The following is a 15,830-nucleotide window of genomic DNA, read 5'->3' as shown; positions in this document are numbered from 1 at the left end:
CCCGATCCCGGAAGATCCCACATGCCGCGGAGCAGCTGGGCCCGCGAGCCATGGCCGCGGAGCCTGTGTGTCCGGAGCCTGTGCTCCGCAACGGGAGAGGCCACAGCAGTGAGAGGCCCACGTACAGCAAAAAAAAAAAAAAAAAAAAAAAAAAAGACTGACAAACACCAAATAGTGGGGAGGAGGTGGAATGACTGGAACTCACATACGTTACTGATGGGAGTATAAAGTGGGAAGTATTTGTCAGCTTTTTATAATGTTTAACATATATCTGCCCTATGACCCAGCAATTCCACTTCTCAGGACAAACAAAACATATCCATAAAAGGACTTGTGTCAGAATATTCAGAGCAACTATATTCATGGTGGCTGGAGACACGGGCAGCCCAGGTACCCACTAATAGGAGAATGGATATGCAAATTATGATGTAGTTATACAATGGAAGGTTGAAAAAGAGCACTCAAGAATATCTAAATTTTGTCACCAAGCAATATTTGTCTTTAATTTTATAAATGGGAACTATAAAATGTGTCCTCTTGAAGTAGATTCCTTTGTATCAATTTGAAAATAAAACAAAAAGGAAATGATGCTACTATGGTTTTATAACAGAATAAATGCAAAAGATTCCTATTAGTACTAAAAAAAAGCATTTTTCTCTCTAGATAAACTTGTATGCTTGCTAGTTAGATGAGAAATGCCTAACTTGTAGGCTTCTAATTTTTGCCTTGGCTGCCAGGAAGTTCAGAGCCAAATTCAGTGCTCAGTTTAATGATTAACATCCCAGCTGCCTGATTAACCAGTTGTTTTTTTGGGGGGGGGGCATGGGGGGAGATAGAAGATGGGGGCATTATCTTGTTCCATATTGTAAACTACCTGAAACCATTTGGAGAAAACGATGTTGAAATCATATAAAATGTTAGCCATTTTGAGAAAAATGTTTTTTCACTGCAGATAGAAATACCTTCTATGCTTCTCATCAAAAAAGGTTAAATTAGGAAAGACTTTTGCTGTTGCTTGAATGAGGCATCTGCTAAAGGTGAGTCACTAACCAAACAAATGATCGGATGATATAAAAGTACGTCATTTTTGAAATACAACCACAGTGACAGGGACCCTCTCACATCTGTTTATGAGTTAGACTGGAGGAGCCAACATAACAGTATGGAATACGGTGAGTCCCTCATGGATCGTAGACGGCATAACAAATTCAAGTGCACTTCGTTAGATTCTCGGGCTAAAGAAAGAAATCAGATCTGCATGCAAAAATGTGCTCACTGTCATTCTGTTTCTATGATAACTGGTTTTGGCTGCTTTGATTTTATCCACTGGATAGGATACTTTCTGTCCTTTCTCATTTAACAAAACTGTACAACCTTGGCCCTCAGGAGAAAATAAGTCTTTATTCCCAAAGGGCATATTCTAATATAGTATTAAGGGAAACAACAACAAAACGCCTCTCACCTGCGCTGTTTCACTGTTAAACAACCCAATCAGCTTCTCCTCCTCTTGCACTTTTCTCCACGTTGCACAGGACTCAGCACTTTTCTCACTGTGGCCTTTTTTTTCTAGTAACCTAGTTTGCATCTGACTGACTTGCTTTGTTGCAGCCTTTCGTGAATCAACCTGTTGATACAGAGTAAGTAATAATATATAAGGAAAACTTCTGACACTTGTAAAAAAAAATGCATTCATGTCCAGATTCTTGAAAATTTTATACTTGCCAAGCTTTGAAAAAAGGGAGAAATAAAGAGGAAACCAACAAATGGAAATTATAGAAAAGTAAGTAGTTGGCAAGATCCAGGCCTCTTCTCCTCAATAGGACAAGACCAATAAAAATTAGTGTCACTGTCGTGCACTCTTTAGAAATTATCTCTATAGATAACTTGCTTATTGAAAACAGCATTTTTACAGAAAACTGTCACATTTGAAAACTGCACATGAATTCATTATTAACCTTTGCTGGGAGTGGATCCAGGACATCTTTTTAGTTTTTAGTTTAAATTCTTATTAATTAGAATCTTAGTTTTCTATCACTGAAGTGAGCCTAATTAATGTGAACATACAAAAGAAGCTTATGATGTTGCTTACTTTTTTATACAGGTAATTTAACCTTTGAGCAGATGAATAACAGTCCATGTCATCTAATACTGTGTACCAGTATCAGAGGTTAAATTCTACAACAAGCTTGCTGTCTCTACGGTTTCTTTTTCACACCATGCTGTTATCTGGGGGATGACTGACTCTCAATAACCTTGAAGTAGACACAGAAATAGAAGGGCAGATCCCACAATACAGTTGGAAGATTGAAAGCCACAGTGAAGATCCTTATGTGAAGTATTTGTTCAGCAGCTTCATGTTTACAGCAGCTCCAAGTGCCGTCACCTTTTTTCATGGGTTAAATAGGGGGCAGAAGATAGGAACAGTACAAGGGGAAATAATGGAGTAGCCAGTGCCAAACTAGAGAATGAATTACATTGGCTGGGCAAGCAGAGCCTTAATTTGTAGTCTCTCAACTTTTAGCTTCTATTGCCAAGTGTGTTCACTCCTTCCCTTTAAAATATGCTGGTGTTTTGTGGCTAGGTTTAAGCTGTCACAACACCATTCTTTATTCACCCCTCCTCCTGGATCCCAGCTTCTCAAAGGATAGCAAAGCCATTGCTTCTTAGTAACCTGAAAATTGGAATTGCTTTCTCGTCACTCAGGGGTTCTTTATTTCTACCACTCAACTCTCCCCAACTCCTAGGAAAATTCATGTGTAACCACCTTCTGAGCCAGTTTTCCATTGAAGTTATCTTGGTAATAAATGCCTATCATACCACTAGTGTGAAACAAAGTGTTTCCCAAGGCTACTGTACATAGTTCTATCTTAATAAAACGTTGGCTTGCCAATCATTATGAAATGTGTTCTGTGACAGAAAGGATTAGTTGAGATATTGAGAATTTTAGTGCCTCCTATATGCTAGGCACTTTAGGTATAACAGTTTTTGGTCTGGGAGCCTCTGATGTACAAACAAAATTCGGTCTAATATATTCAGTCCTCTCTGAGGCCTCCTGGAAGAGACAATGCCTCCTGGATTTGCTGTCAGTTGGCTGGATGGTTAAGTTGTGCTGCCATGAGCACTTCTAGCTAATAAACAAAATGATATCCAATTTATGGAAAATTTCTATTTCTAGGGAAACTTCTAAAATGGTAAGAGTGAAGTGGGATCATGAAGTTTAACCCTTAATTGTGAACAGAGTAAAACTTTTTATCAAAGATAAAAAAGTAAATATAGAAGACACTCTGGGTATCCCACATAATCAAATAGAAGGATACTATCCAAATGTGTGTCACTTTCCAGAAAGTGGCTATTCAAATAAGGTAATTTTTATTTAATTCTTCATTGGCACTTCATACTGTTTTACAAAATAAGGAATACTTTTGGACTCCTAAAATTCAATAAGCAAAAATGTGCTTATAATTAAGAATTTATATTCTTTTTCTCATACAGAAAAGAAATATGGGGCTTCCCTGGTGGCGCAGTGGTTGAGAGTCCGCCTGCCGATGCAGGGGACACGGGTTCGTGCCCCGATCCCGGAAGATCCCACATGCCGCGGAGCGGCTGGGCCCGCGGGCCATGGCCGCGGAGCCTGTGTGTCCGGAGCCTGTGCTCCGCAACGGGAGAGGCCACAGCAGTGAGAGGCCCGCGTACAGCAAAAAAAAAAAAAAAAAAAAAAAAAAAAAGAAATATGAAGACAACTTTAATAGAATTATTTTGAGAATTAAAGCTCAAGTAAGAATCCTGTAAGCTTTTAAGTTCAATACAAAGATTACTACTACCAGTAATAATCTATTCACCCCTGGATTTGCTATACGAACCTCAGATTCAGGGTGAATGAAGAAACAAACTTTTTCTTGTCTGAAAGGTAGGATAGCTTGAACATTTTAACTATGACCTATAGCTACTCCTCTGCCTTAGTAAAGTGTTCAGGAAGGATGAGCGGCTCACTGTGCTCAGGTGTCTATAACATTACAAAATGGATTCACACATCAGAATAAGGAGGGAGATACTGGTAAACTGATAAAAGGATCCACTACTGGCTCTTGAGGAAATGGCTTATTCAAGGGTTGAATTGAGGCCTCCAGTAATGCTGGTTTCTAGCTTGGCTTTAGCATTCTCATCCAGGAATTCTGGAGCTTTAGCTCACCTCAATAAGCATTCTTACTGAATATGGTTTCCTTCAGTGAATTTTGGACATTACATCCCAGTGGATGGCATAAACAGACTGAGGTAGCCCTGATGATAAGATTCTTCTAATATGACAATGCCAGAGCCTTCAGAACTACTAGAGAGTAATATCAGCTATACGTAGTATCATTTTGATTAAGGCAAATGTCCCAAAAGATCTGCATTTCAGGAAAAAATATCAACATCTCTACTACCTTGACAAAAAGTTCATTTCCAATTTAACTCCACTAACAGTATTTGGGGACTTCAAGAAGAAGGTTCAGTTTATAGGAACAGTTTACGATGCCTAGTAAAACCCAGTATTGGATAAATCCCTCTGTTTTTTTTTTTTTTTTTGCAAAAAGATGCTGTAAGTTTGCTGAGATTCTTATGGCGATGTGCTATTTTATAATACCTAACCAAAACATATTTTTGTTATAACTACTAAATTTAAAAGGCACAAACCACTTATACTGAGGGAAATAACACTTAAAAAATTAAACATTCATAACTTTCCTTTGAATACTGGATCATAGAAACATTTTATTTATCTAACTATGTATGTTTCCTGGTCCACTGACTTCTGTTTAAGTATCTTTATCCAAAAAGTACAGGTCCAGAGTTCATTATTTATTGTTAAATAATTAGATCCATGTATAGAGTAACAAGAAATATCTTTAGCTACTAATGAGGGGATTCTGTCTAAAAAGAGAGAAATTTGGGGCCATGTGATTGATATTCATTCTGGACTTAAAAATGATTTTTGTTATGGAAGCAATCAACTGTGGAAACTATCCTTGATCATTTAGGAAAACTGAGTTCAGGACAGTTTATATTATCATACTGTGCATTTGATCATTTTCAAGTTTGGTTTTTGCAGCATTTCAAAATCTGTCAACTTAATTTAAAAATAAAAAGAAATTTAAGGTGTGGTCACATATGGTGAACCTATATAATTATCAAATATATTAGTGTACTCAAAATACTACAGAAATAGTCATTATTCAGTAAATATTGATCTGCTATGAAATATATCTCCGATTCATCTTAATGTCTATATACTGAGGCTGATCATATTGTTAACAGTAATTAGCTAAAGTCTTAAGAATGCATATTATTCTTAGTGTTTTCTTTTTACTCATAATCAAAGTGCTCTAATCAAAAGGGAAGAATAAAATATTTTTGATTGAGGCTCACTGGAAAAAAATGTTTTATGTTCTATCTCTGCATATAAAAATGGTTTCGCAACAAACATCCTTTGAATTTGATGAAAATGAAAATTCTGGTGGGTAATAATTAGAATTTTATATCAGAGGATATAGCTATCAGTTTTTTAAATGGCTTCTTTTATATTTCAATTAAGTTTATGAAACTGAAAAACTACAAAAAAGGAAAAAATCTACTTAAATTAGTGTAGATTAAGTGCTGGCTATTATTGCAAGGGAAATACTATGTCAAGGAAATGGCTCTTTGTTTTGTTGCAAAAGTGGTAAAAACACAAAAGTCAATAAAACTGTTAAAATAAGTCTCAGTAATTACCAAGATCAAAATCCAGTGGCTTTTTATTAAACATGAACTTTTGTTCTGCCTTCTGCAATACGTAAATAGTGCTGACAATTGGTTTGTGAGGCACTTGCTACAATAAAATGTAATTGTATCATGAGAGAAAGGTGACAATCAGGAGATCATGAAAAAATTACATATTCTCACTGGTAGTTAATTAGCCATGCAAAACCTCCTCAAACAGATATTCTCTTCTATTAGGAATGATTACTATGCAGGCCTACAGATGTCAATACCACAGTCATTCAAATACTTCTTTCCCTACTAATTGAAGGTTGTAAAGCTCTGGTGCCAAGGTTTTGCTTCCAAAGAGCTAATTTATGACTAGAAGGATATTTTATGTCTTCAGTTGCAGCAGCTACAAAATTCAGCAAATCAGAACCATCTGTGCACTGATACTTGACTCACCATTCATCTAGCAGCCTATCAGTCACATTAGTTTGCATCCTGCATTCTTGGCTCATGAATACTTGTGATGATCCAAAGTTCACAAGAAATATTAAAAATGAATGACATCCTGACCCTACCTTAATGTACATGCATCAGGAAACAAAGCCCTCCTTTTTTTTTTTTTTTGCATATGGGCAGTGTCAAGGCAGGATTAGACATTTAGTTGCCTGTTCAGTAATGTTGCTGATAGCAGTCTCAGGCTTCTCCCACCTTCTTAAAAAATGTTTCAAGTTCTAATTCTTTTGTGTTGTTTCCAGTTCTAATTTCTTTTTTTTTAATGTTGCTGTGAGGGAGTTAGTTGGAAGATAAAGTGGAAGGTATAACATTAAAAAATAACTTTTTGCAAAAAAGGATTGTTTCTATAGATTGAAATATCAGCATGTACAAATATGCTGGTAAAATTTAAGAATATTATTACCACCACCAAATTATGGCCAAGAGTAAGCAAAAACAGAGGGATGACTAAAGAAAATCTGAAGCAAAGCAGCAAAAAAAAGGTTTCCATGAATAAAGCTGGTTTCGCCTTTCATATCTTACCCTAGTCCTATCTCTATGACATCAGTGACTGCTTTATTTCTTTAATAATACACAACAGGCCACAGATCCTACTATTTTTCTCTTAAAGACAACAAGTCAAAGGAACCTTCAATAAAATTTTTCAGAGCTCAGGGGATATAAGAATTAGATATATGTAAGAAACAGGACTGTCAGACTCATTTTGACACCTAAAACAACTTCATTTGGTACATAAGCTTCACAGAAGGTCATAACTGGATTCCAGGGACTGTTACTTACCTTTTGATTATTTGGAGTATGCACATTTAAGCTCTCTCCTTCAGGGGAAAATTCCAGTGGTCCTAAAGGTATTCCACTTGGGTTCAGAATTTTCTTGAGCATTTGATAGTTTGGCTTTTCATCATATGCTAAATTATGAGCACATACCAAATACTGGGCTATTTCACCTGTGAAGTATTAAATTTTTTAAATGTCATTCATAATGGGAAAAAATTTCAAAACTCTAATATTCTCAAAATCTGTTGTTTTTCTCTTACACAAGCAAGTACATGCACACACATACACCCCCCTTGAAGAAACTAAGAATGAATAGTTTAACAGGAAAGTACTCTTTAAATGATATCCAAAAATGACTGAAATCTAGTGACCTACAGATTGGACAAGATGGGAGAAACTAGTGTGTTTTTTTAACATATCTTTGTCGATATGTTTACAATTCACTCATCAAAAGAAGCAAATTTTAAAAATTATAGTTAGTGATTTTGATTTATAGGGTGCAACTACTAAGAACTACATGAATAATATAACAGACCAGCCATGCTTCACACTTTTTTCTGAAATTTTAAAAACTCAGTTAAAAATAAATTTTTTGAAATTTTAAAAATTCAGTTAAAAATACTATAAACAAAAAAAACCAAACAAAAACAAACAAACAAAAAATACTATAAACGTCCTTACTTTAAAGGAAGAAATCATTGCAAATTGTAATTAAGGCTTTGATTTTGAGATTACAACAGTTCATTTAGAAATGACCTTGAATTCTACAGTTTTAGCCATGACTGACTTTAGAATCTGCCGAACCTCGCTCAAGTCCTGCATACCTAGCTAGCCCAGTGCAATCATGCATAGCCTTTCTGATTTAGAGCACAAGGATGAGAAGTTGCCACCTTTTAATTTTTCTCTTCCCTAGAATGGTATAGTAACCTCCCCACAAAAAAAGGTTATGAACTACAAACTTTTAAATACAGTACAGGTAGAGTCAGTAACCAAAAATTAGAAATATAGCCACTTTACAACAAATGTAGTTTGCATTTCTGTTTCAGGTGGAGGTTGAATCTGAGCTATAAGTGATAATACCATACACTGTTTAAAAACTGGCATATTTTCATTTGTTAACAGAGATGTTTATACTCCATAAACTAGTTTTTCAAGACTTTCCTCTTCAAAAACTTATTACTGACCCAGACACAAGTACCTCTTACTTTCTCACTAAGTTGTTTATATCCTATGGTGGGGAAATTGGGGAAGCTTCGTGGCTTGGCAGAACTGACTTCCTAAATCTTTGCTCCCTTCCAGGTCTACCTCCTTTCAAGTGGGGAATTGCAGAGACACTGGGTTTCACTCCCTACAGGGAAAAATTCCAAAAGGAATAGTCATCATCTCTCCCCGCCGAGGAAAATCAGAGAGTGACCATTTTACACTGTATTGTCCACAACTATTTTCCAGGAACATAAGGCTATTGCGGCTAAAATGAAAACTCTTGGCTCCAGAGTTTTTTTGGTTTTTTGGATACTGTGGCAATTCTGCAACCTCCCTTTTTTCCTCTCTAATGTATAAGATGTCAAATTCTGTTATCTAGCACTCGCTCAACCAGATCTCTGTAACTAGGAAGTGCTGCAGCTTCATCACATTTATAACTCATGTTTCCAGAAGCCCTTTGTGGGGGCATTCAATTCTTGAAGAGATGATCCAAAAGAAAAAAGATTAAAGTACATCCACTACCATTTTAATATGAATATTCTGTTGTTCTTTGTTCAAGATTGGTAAGCCCAGTTTGGTATATATTACAATTCTATTAACCAGAATATCCCAAATGAAGAAGAGAGCTGAATATGTTGGGGACACTTTTCACAAATCACTGTTAGAAGACAATGGAAGACTCCTGGCACTCCACCAGCTGATAGTAGCTGTGCTGCAAAGCCTTCATGGGTCTGGGGTTTGAAAAAATGAGGTACCAGTGAGGTAGGAGAGGGAGAAAAAGAAAAGAGCCACCTCTGTTATGAATATATTATAAACCTGATGCTTAGATGACTGTGATATAGTACTGTTAGCCTTTCAAGATCTGGATTTATTATATTAAGTACACCTTTTAATTTACTAGCATATTTCCAGAGTTATAAAACAAATGCTTTGAGTAGTATGAAATTATGATATTCTTGAATCATCTGCTTTTTAAGCTAGTGAAATATTAAGTATCATTACTATCATTTCAAGAGACAGAAACTTTTGAAACTATTATTGATATTATTACACTGAATTGGACATGCATGTCGCAAACTTCTCAGCTGTTTTATTTCATAAAATGTCTTAGTAATAAACCTTTTGTAAAATCGGATTAATTCTCATGCTAGCAATACCCACTCTCCTAAGCATAACCAACTAACTTAAGAGACCTTCAGTTAATAATAAAGTTTCAACATTTTGTGCTTTAGAAATAGAAATCTTCATTTTATAAAAGAATAGTATAGACCCAAACAAATGGTTTGTACTGAAAAAGAGGAGCCTGGCACTCCTCCCACCATTGCTCGTACCACTCAGATATTATATTTAGCAATAGCAGTATCCCAGAATATACATTGGTCCATAAGCATTTACCATGTACGATCCAGGGCACATGGGCTTTCTTTCCTAATCCTAAACTGAACAGTTACCTTTTCTGCATGAGTCAAGAAAAGAGATATACAATTTAAAAATTTTTTTAACATCTCCTCATCTCTCTTTTTGCTGTCCTGTTGAGTAAAATGAAAGCTGTGTGACTTGGTAAAAATGCCAATAAGAATATTAGCCAAAAAGGAATACTGGCACATTGACTGAGTTACTCAGTGCAGTTACATAAATGAAAAGTTTTCATCTTTCAACCCATCCCCCCACATGAGAATATTACTCTCCCGTTTGCCTCCCTCCATCAGAAGGAAAGCGACAACAGAGAGTGGGAAGCAGAAGACTCACATTGGGCAGACTTGTGGGATTTGGGAAATGGAGGTAGGAAAACAGAACTGGTCTGTTCATTTCCTAAGGAAATGAAAATTTGGGTTTCTGGTCCAAGAAGGGCTGTAAATGTAAGTTTAAGATGATTTAACTCTACTTTTAAACTCTCATGTGGAAACTGATACTATTTGACCTTATCTAGACACTCAGCGTACATATTTACTTTCATAAGTCAGCTAAAAGCTAACTTCGAAGTTGCCCGGTAGAAACAGAGATCAAGATTCACTCTGCTTATCGTCTTGGAGAGAAAGCAAGCCGGACAGCAGAAGCAGGCTCTGCTCTGTGAGGCAGTCTAACTCGGTGGTTAACTCGGTGCTGAACAATGTGCCATGCGGCACTTGGGTAATTCTGAATTGCCTTACTATTTTTACTGATAGTACTACCAATTTAAGAATTCCGAAATGGTCTATACTAACATGAAAGAGAAACCTGTTTAATGAAATATACTCCGAATCCCAAGGTCATATGCCTTGCCAATCCAAAAATTTTTTTCTGGCTGTTGAGTCAGACTATAACCCAAGTCTAAACAGCATTCAAGTGTTTAATGGTTTGGTTTTTTTAATTATTAATTGAAAGTAGTCTTTCCTTAGATCAACTTTCTCTTCTTTCAGCAACACACATAAGAACAAAAAACAGAAAGTCCACTCTGGAAATACCAGATACAGTTGACCATTAAACCTGTGCATGATTCCCAAAATACACATCTAAAAGAAAGCAATGCCATCAGCAGAGCCCAGAACGCTGCCTGCATTTGTTCTTGCAGCATTCTTGTGTCCTAATGAAAAGAGGATCTAAACAGTCTCTTCTCTAGCAACGTATCTGTAACCCTGGAGAGTTTCTTCCCACCACTATGGGAATGGGACTGGGTGCAGCAAAAGCTACAAAACAAGAGTGACAAATGTGGTGAGCTGTAAATCACGTAGGAGAAGGCAGAAGTTATCACCTGACTTACAGCAACTGCTTCCGGAAGGAGCCCATTTAAGCACCGACTCAGGCAGCTCATCCAACAGACTAAAACAAAACAGAGTAACGCACAGTGAATTTGTTTGCAATCCTGTGATTTACTGTTTTTTTTTTGTTTGTTTGTTTGTTTGTTTTTGCGGTATGCGGGCCTCTCACTGTTGTGGCCTCCCCCGTTGCGGAGCACAGGCTCCGGATGCGCAGGCCCAGCGGCCATGGCTCACGGGCCCAGCCGCTCCGCGGCATATGGGATCCTCCCAGACCGGGGCACGAACCCGTATCCCCTGCATTGGCAGGCGGACTCTCAACCATTGCGCCACCAGGGAGGCCCGTGATTTACTGTTTTGATTAGAAAACAAAACTCTATGGGTCACCAGTAATGTGACTTTCCATACTTTTTTTTTTCACCCACCTGTAATGGTTGTAAGAGGGTAAGTGGATGGGGGAGATCCCTCAAATCTCACTGATCGATTTTATATCAATCACCTAGAAACTAAATGTAGAACTACAGTATAAATGCTTTAATACAAGGTCTGTACATGTAGAAATGTAGAAGTAGGGATACACTATTTTTTTTAAAAAAACCTCAAGAAAAAAATACATAGAAAAATTTTATCTGGATTTTCAGGATATTTTTCCTCAGGTACTCAGCACTGGGAAGGGGCAAATTATTTAATATTTTATGTATATTGTTCTCAATTGGGCAGTTGCTTTATGCTATGCCATGATTAAACAGGTTAACAAGAAATATCCAAAAAACAAAACAAAAAACCCATTATTCTAACACTTTCCAGTGTTTTAGACTGAACAAATACAAATCTCTTAAGTTGCTTCAGCCACAAATATATAAACATTCAACTAAAGTTACTGATATGAATGTGTGATTCACAAACTCAGGCACAGGCAGAATTGCAACGATAAATGCACTGATCTAATATTACCCTATGTTAAGAAAATAAAGGGCATATGGGATACAGTATTATGGTTAAATATACAAGCCTGCCCTTATAGGGTAATTCAGCATTATGCCTTCTCAGCAAGTTGAATAAATTATGATTATGTACTATATAAAAAGTTTGAACATGTCATATATATATGATATATATATGTACGTATCTTAATTATATATATATGTCTTAATTATAAACTTCATAATACAATATTAGCTTTGTTGGTCAATAGGTTTATATTAGTAATCAGGTCAAAATGAATATATTAATATATGCAAGGGGCCCCAAAATACAAATGGAGATTATGTTTATTAGCATTATATTTTATTATTTATGTAATACCTTATTATATTCAAATATATACATGTAGGTATATTCATTAGAGATATATACAATGAAGGCATCTATATATGCATATTGATAAAAGACTAAAACAAATAATATTATTAAGTCTTATTAAAAGAAAAACACATATAGGATCATTGGAATTAAAATGTTAGTCTTTTAAATAAAGTATTTTATTCAAATTAGGTAAACTGAGGTAGAAAATTGGAAACCAAGACTTTATATATGCCCATTACTGTCCTTTGACTTGACCCATATATTGAAAACTGTTAGTTACCTGAGGGTTATATGGACACATCAATCACTGCAATAAGTAACTGATTATATAGTTCTAATACTGACATATAATTGTGTTAGTTTTGGGAAAGGGACTAGGACGATCAAGATTCCAAGTGGAGAAATATTTCATACAATATATGTCAGTATTTACAAATGTAATCTGCATTATTCTGTATCTGCAGGCTAGCTTTCCTCTCTATTAAGAATTGATGCCACACTGAATTAGAAAGACTGATTTCTATGGATCAGTTAGCTACCACTTTTGTAAACTTCTGTTGTGACTTGCCCTATTAAAATACAGCTGCTTTTCCCAATTGTGATATTATATCTGTGGATAACTACTGTTGAGAATATCTTGGTGCATAATGAAAAACTGGCTATGCTGTGCTACATGCAATTGACTTTTTGTTAGGCCTGATCAGTGAGAAAAACAGTAAAATAGTAACCTACTCTATTCTCAGTCTAACCTAATTCTCATCCTAATAGAGTTTAGGTGATAAAAATTGTGGAATATTAAAATGTTTATGTGGCTGCAAAATGATCTCTTACATAAACACCTCATATACAAATTTTGTTTGTTTCTTCCTTAAGAAACATACACTCCCCCCAAGAACAGGATTAAAAACAATGTATATTGCCCTCACTTGAAAAATGTAAGCCCTGTTTGTCCCATTTCACTTTGTTGCTTTGCACAGTTAATATCAATCACACCAAGCTCACACTAACTCCATATACTTATACAATGCTAATCTGAAAATACTCTTCCTTGAAAATACCACCACCTAGAATCTAAGCTTTGGAAAACACCGTGTGAAGGAACAAATATTTCACTTTTTATTTTGTATTACAACGCTCATACATATGATCTTATAGGTGTTAGCTTAATGGATTTTATGTCTGTAAGCTGTCTGGGTTTTTAAAAATATTTTTCAAATTTAAGAAATGTGCCTTGGCTATCCTACTGAATGAACAGGTTGAATGAATGAATAGGTTGAACGGCAGTCTTCTCTGAGATATTAACTCGCTTTAAGGTATCCCTTCAGACCTGGTGCTGTACATAACGGAATACTTGAAAATCTGTACTTTGTTTTAGCCGTCTGGACAGCCGCAGGGTCCTCCAGGTTCTGCTCCCAGGGTAGTTTCCCACATAACCACCGCAGCAGGCAGTAGCCGAGGATTTCAAGGTCACTTCGTCTGGACAGGGCTATAGGAATAAGCATTAAGAGAGAAAGATGAGGGATAAGTCATTTTTGAGAAATAGAGAAATCACTGAATGAACTACCACCGATGAAATATGAAAAAGCCAAATGGGCGATGTGTTTTGTTTGTTCAGCTGGAGTAAAGCTTAAACGCCCAGGCGTTTGGCCCCAGTCCACAGAAAGGCAGTGACTTCTTGCTGTTGAAAGTAAGGGTCAGTTTCCTCACCTCCTCCAACTTCATCCTTCCTTAGTCTGGCCTGTCACATGAACTTGATCTCCATGGCCTCTGACATGATCCAGACAACCCATAACCTGGCACCAACACTTTCTCAAAGAGCCAAGCAGTAAAACAAAGAAATAAATGTCTGCAGCTAAATTGCTAACATATGTTCCAGGAAGTCCATGGGGTCTGCATTGGTCATGCAGAGACCCTTCAAGTGCAGACTAAACACTGATGGCCTTTCCTGTTCCACTCATACTAGCAGCATTGGAAATCGGAAGAATATGACAAAACTGCCATCTAGTGTACAGTATTAAAAAACAGGTCTTAAGATTTTTCAATTAAATGAAAGTACAGGATAAATATGCCTGTTTTGGGTACACGGATCTAAAATTTTACAAATATTATTTTAGATATAAGCAGTGCTAAAGCAAACTTCTGATCAAATCTCCTGAATAAAAAATATAAAGGTAAAGAAATAGTGTGCATGAGGGGTGGGGTGCAGGTGGTGGGAAGTAAATTTTAAAGCCAAAGAGAGGTTTCCATAATCTAATATAAGATGGCTTTTCATAAAAAAATACAGTAAAAGAACATTTTGAGGCCACTGTAAATATCATTTATATAAAACTACAGACTAGTGCCATAGACTAATTTCATGATAATTTTCTGTATTTTTTAAAAGTAACTGATTTCAAAAGAAGGACAAAAACTAAGAAACATGTCAAATATAACAAATATTACTGAAATAATGATTAAAACATTAACAAAATCCCACAAAATAAACTCATTTTTATAACCATTCCAAATTGTTATAAAACAATAGGCTGGCTTACATTTCTACCATTACTTGAATGTTCATCTGTGTAGGGATATAAAATCTCCTAAGTGCAATACATGGCTGTTAAACCTGCTGTAAACAGGTATCCTGGTTTTATTATCTTTCATTACATACGTTTTGAAAAGTCACTCAGTAAACTTAGTTTAATTTGAAAAGTCATCTACAAAGAACAATGCTGCTAGCACATCATAACCTCTTTTGGTCACCATACATCCACACACAAGTTACTATAAAAGCAGAAGACAAGATTAGCTCTTACACATACTCTATCTTAACTGCTATTAGAGTACTGGATTTTATTAAAGGCCCTTCAATCGAGCAGAATGCGACAGCCCCATGGGTACTGTTTACTTTCTGCACAAGCTTCAACAATGTCCTAATGCAAGACTTGGCTCCCCTATTAAAATAAAAACACAATCTCTACCACACTGTTTTGTAGTGATTTCTTCAGTAATAAATCTCCCATTAATAATGGAATGGTTCCATTTGTACAGATGTGTTCACAAATCCCTTTTCCATTATGGCAATTCCTGATCACCACCACTTAAAAAAATTCACATCCTCTAATTTTCGAAAAATTATATTCTGGCACCTGTTTGGACGACATAGGCTACACATAAGAGGCCCTTTGAGGAAAAACAATCAGAATTAAAATGGAATGAACCTTCCCAGCCACTTCCCCCAACCCCCCAACTGAGGGATTAATTGATATGAAGCTGTAAGTAATGACAAGTCATTTAGACTTCTGAAGCCAATATTTCATAAACTGGTCTTCATTTGAAATAGCCCTTCGAGAGTTAACTTACTTCACTATCATAGTTCAGTTTTACCTAATTAAAATACAGCACCACATTTTTCAAACTTTTTTCTTTTACTGCATATATACATTAATAATTATTGTTAGGTAAATGTTTTACCACTCACTGTTTCCAATAAGTTCTGCAGACATACACGTAATGTTAAAAAAAAAAATTCTATAGTCACTCTTTCCCACCATTAAACAGAGAGATGAAAGGATTAAAAATGTTTCCAAG

General features: G+C 36.0%; 1 protein-coding gene across 2 annotated transcripts in view; it reads right to left on the bottom strand.

Annotated features, from left to right (window-relative positions):
* The window catches only part of VRK2 (VRK serine/threonine kinase 2), a 101,282-nt gene that overhangs the window by 6,195 nt on the left and 79,257 nt on the right, over positions 1 to 15,830 (bottom strand). The window contains exons 9-12 of one of the 2 annotated variants that reach the window (XM_082641922.1): positions 13,623 to 13,743; positions 10,949 to 11,016; positions 7,018 to 7,184; positions 1,463 to 1,624 (exon numbers count right to left, since the gene is read on the bottom strand). In XM_082641922.1, the coding sequence (XP_082498048.1) occupies positions 1,463 to 1,624; positions 7,018 to 7,184; positions 10,949 to 11,016; positions 13,623 to 13,743 (518 nt within the window). The remainder of the gene's footprint in view (positions 1 to 1,462; positions 1,625 to 7,017; positions 7,185 to 10,948; positions 11,017 to 13,622; positions 13,744 to 15,830) is intronic. The other variant, XM_082641923.1, reaches the window with a different exon arrangement.

Source organism: Mesoplodon mirus (genome assembly GCF_964341445.2).
Source record: "Mesoplodon mirus genome assembly, chromosome: 14".
NCBI lineage: Eukaryota > Metazoa > Chordata > Mammalia > Artiodactyla > Ziphiidae > Mesoplodon > Mesoplodon mirus.
Note: the sequence above shows the minus strand (reverse complement) of the source record. Positions and strands in the feature narration are given on the sequence as shown.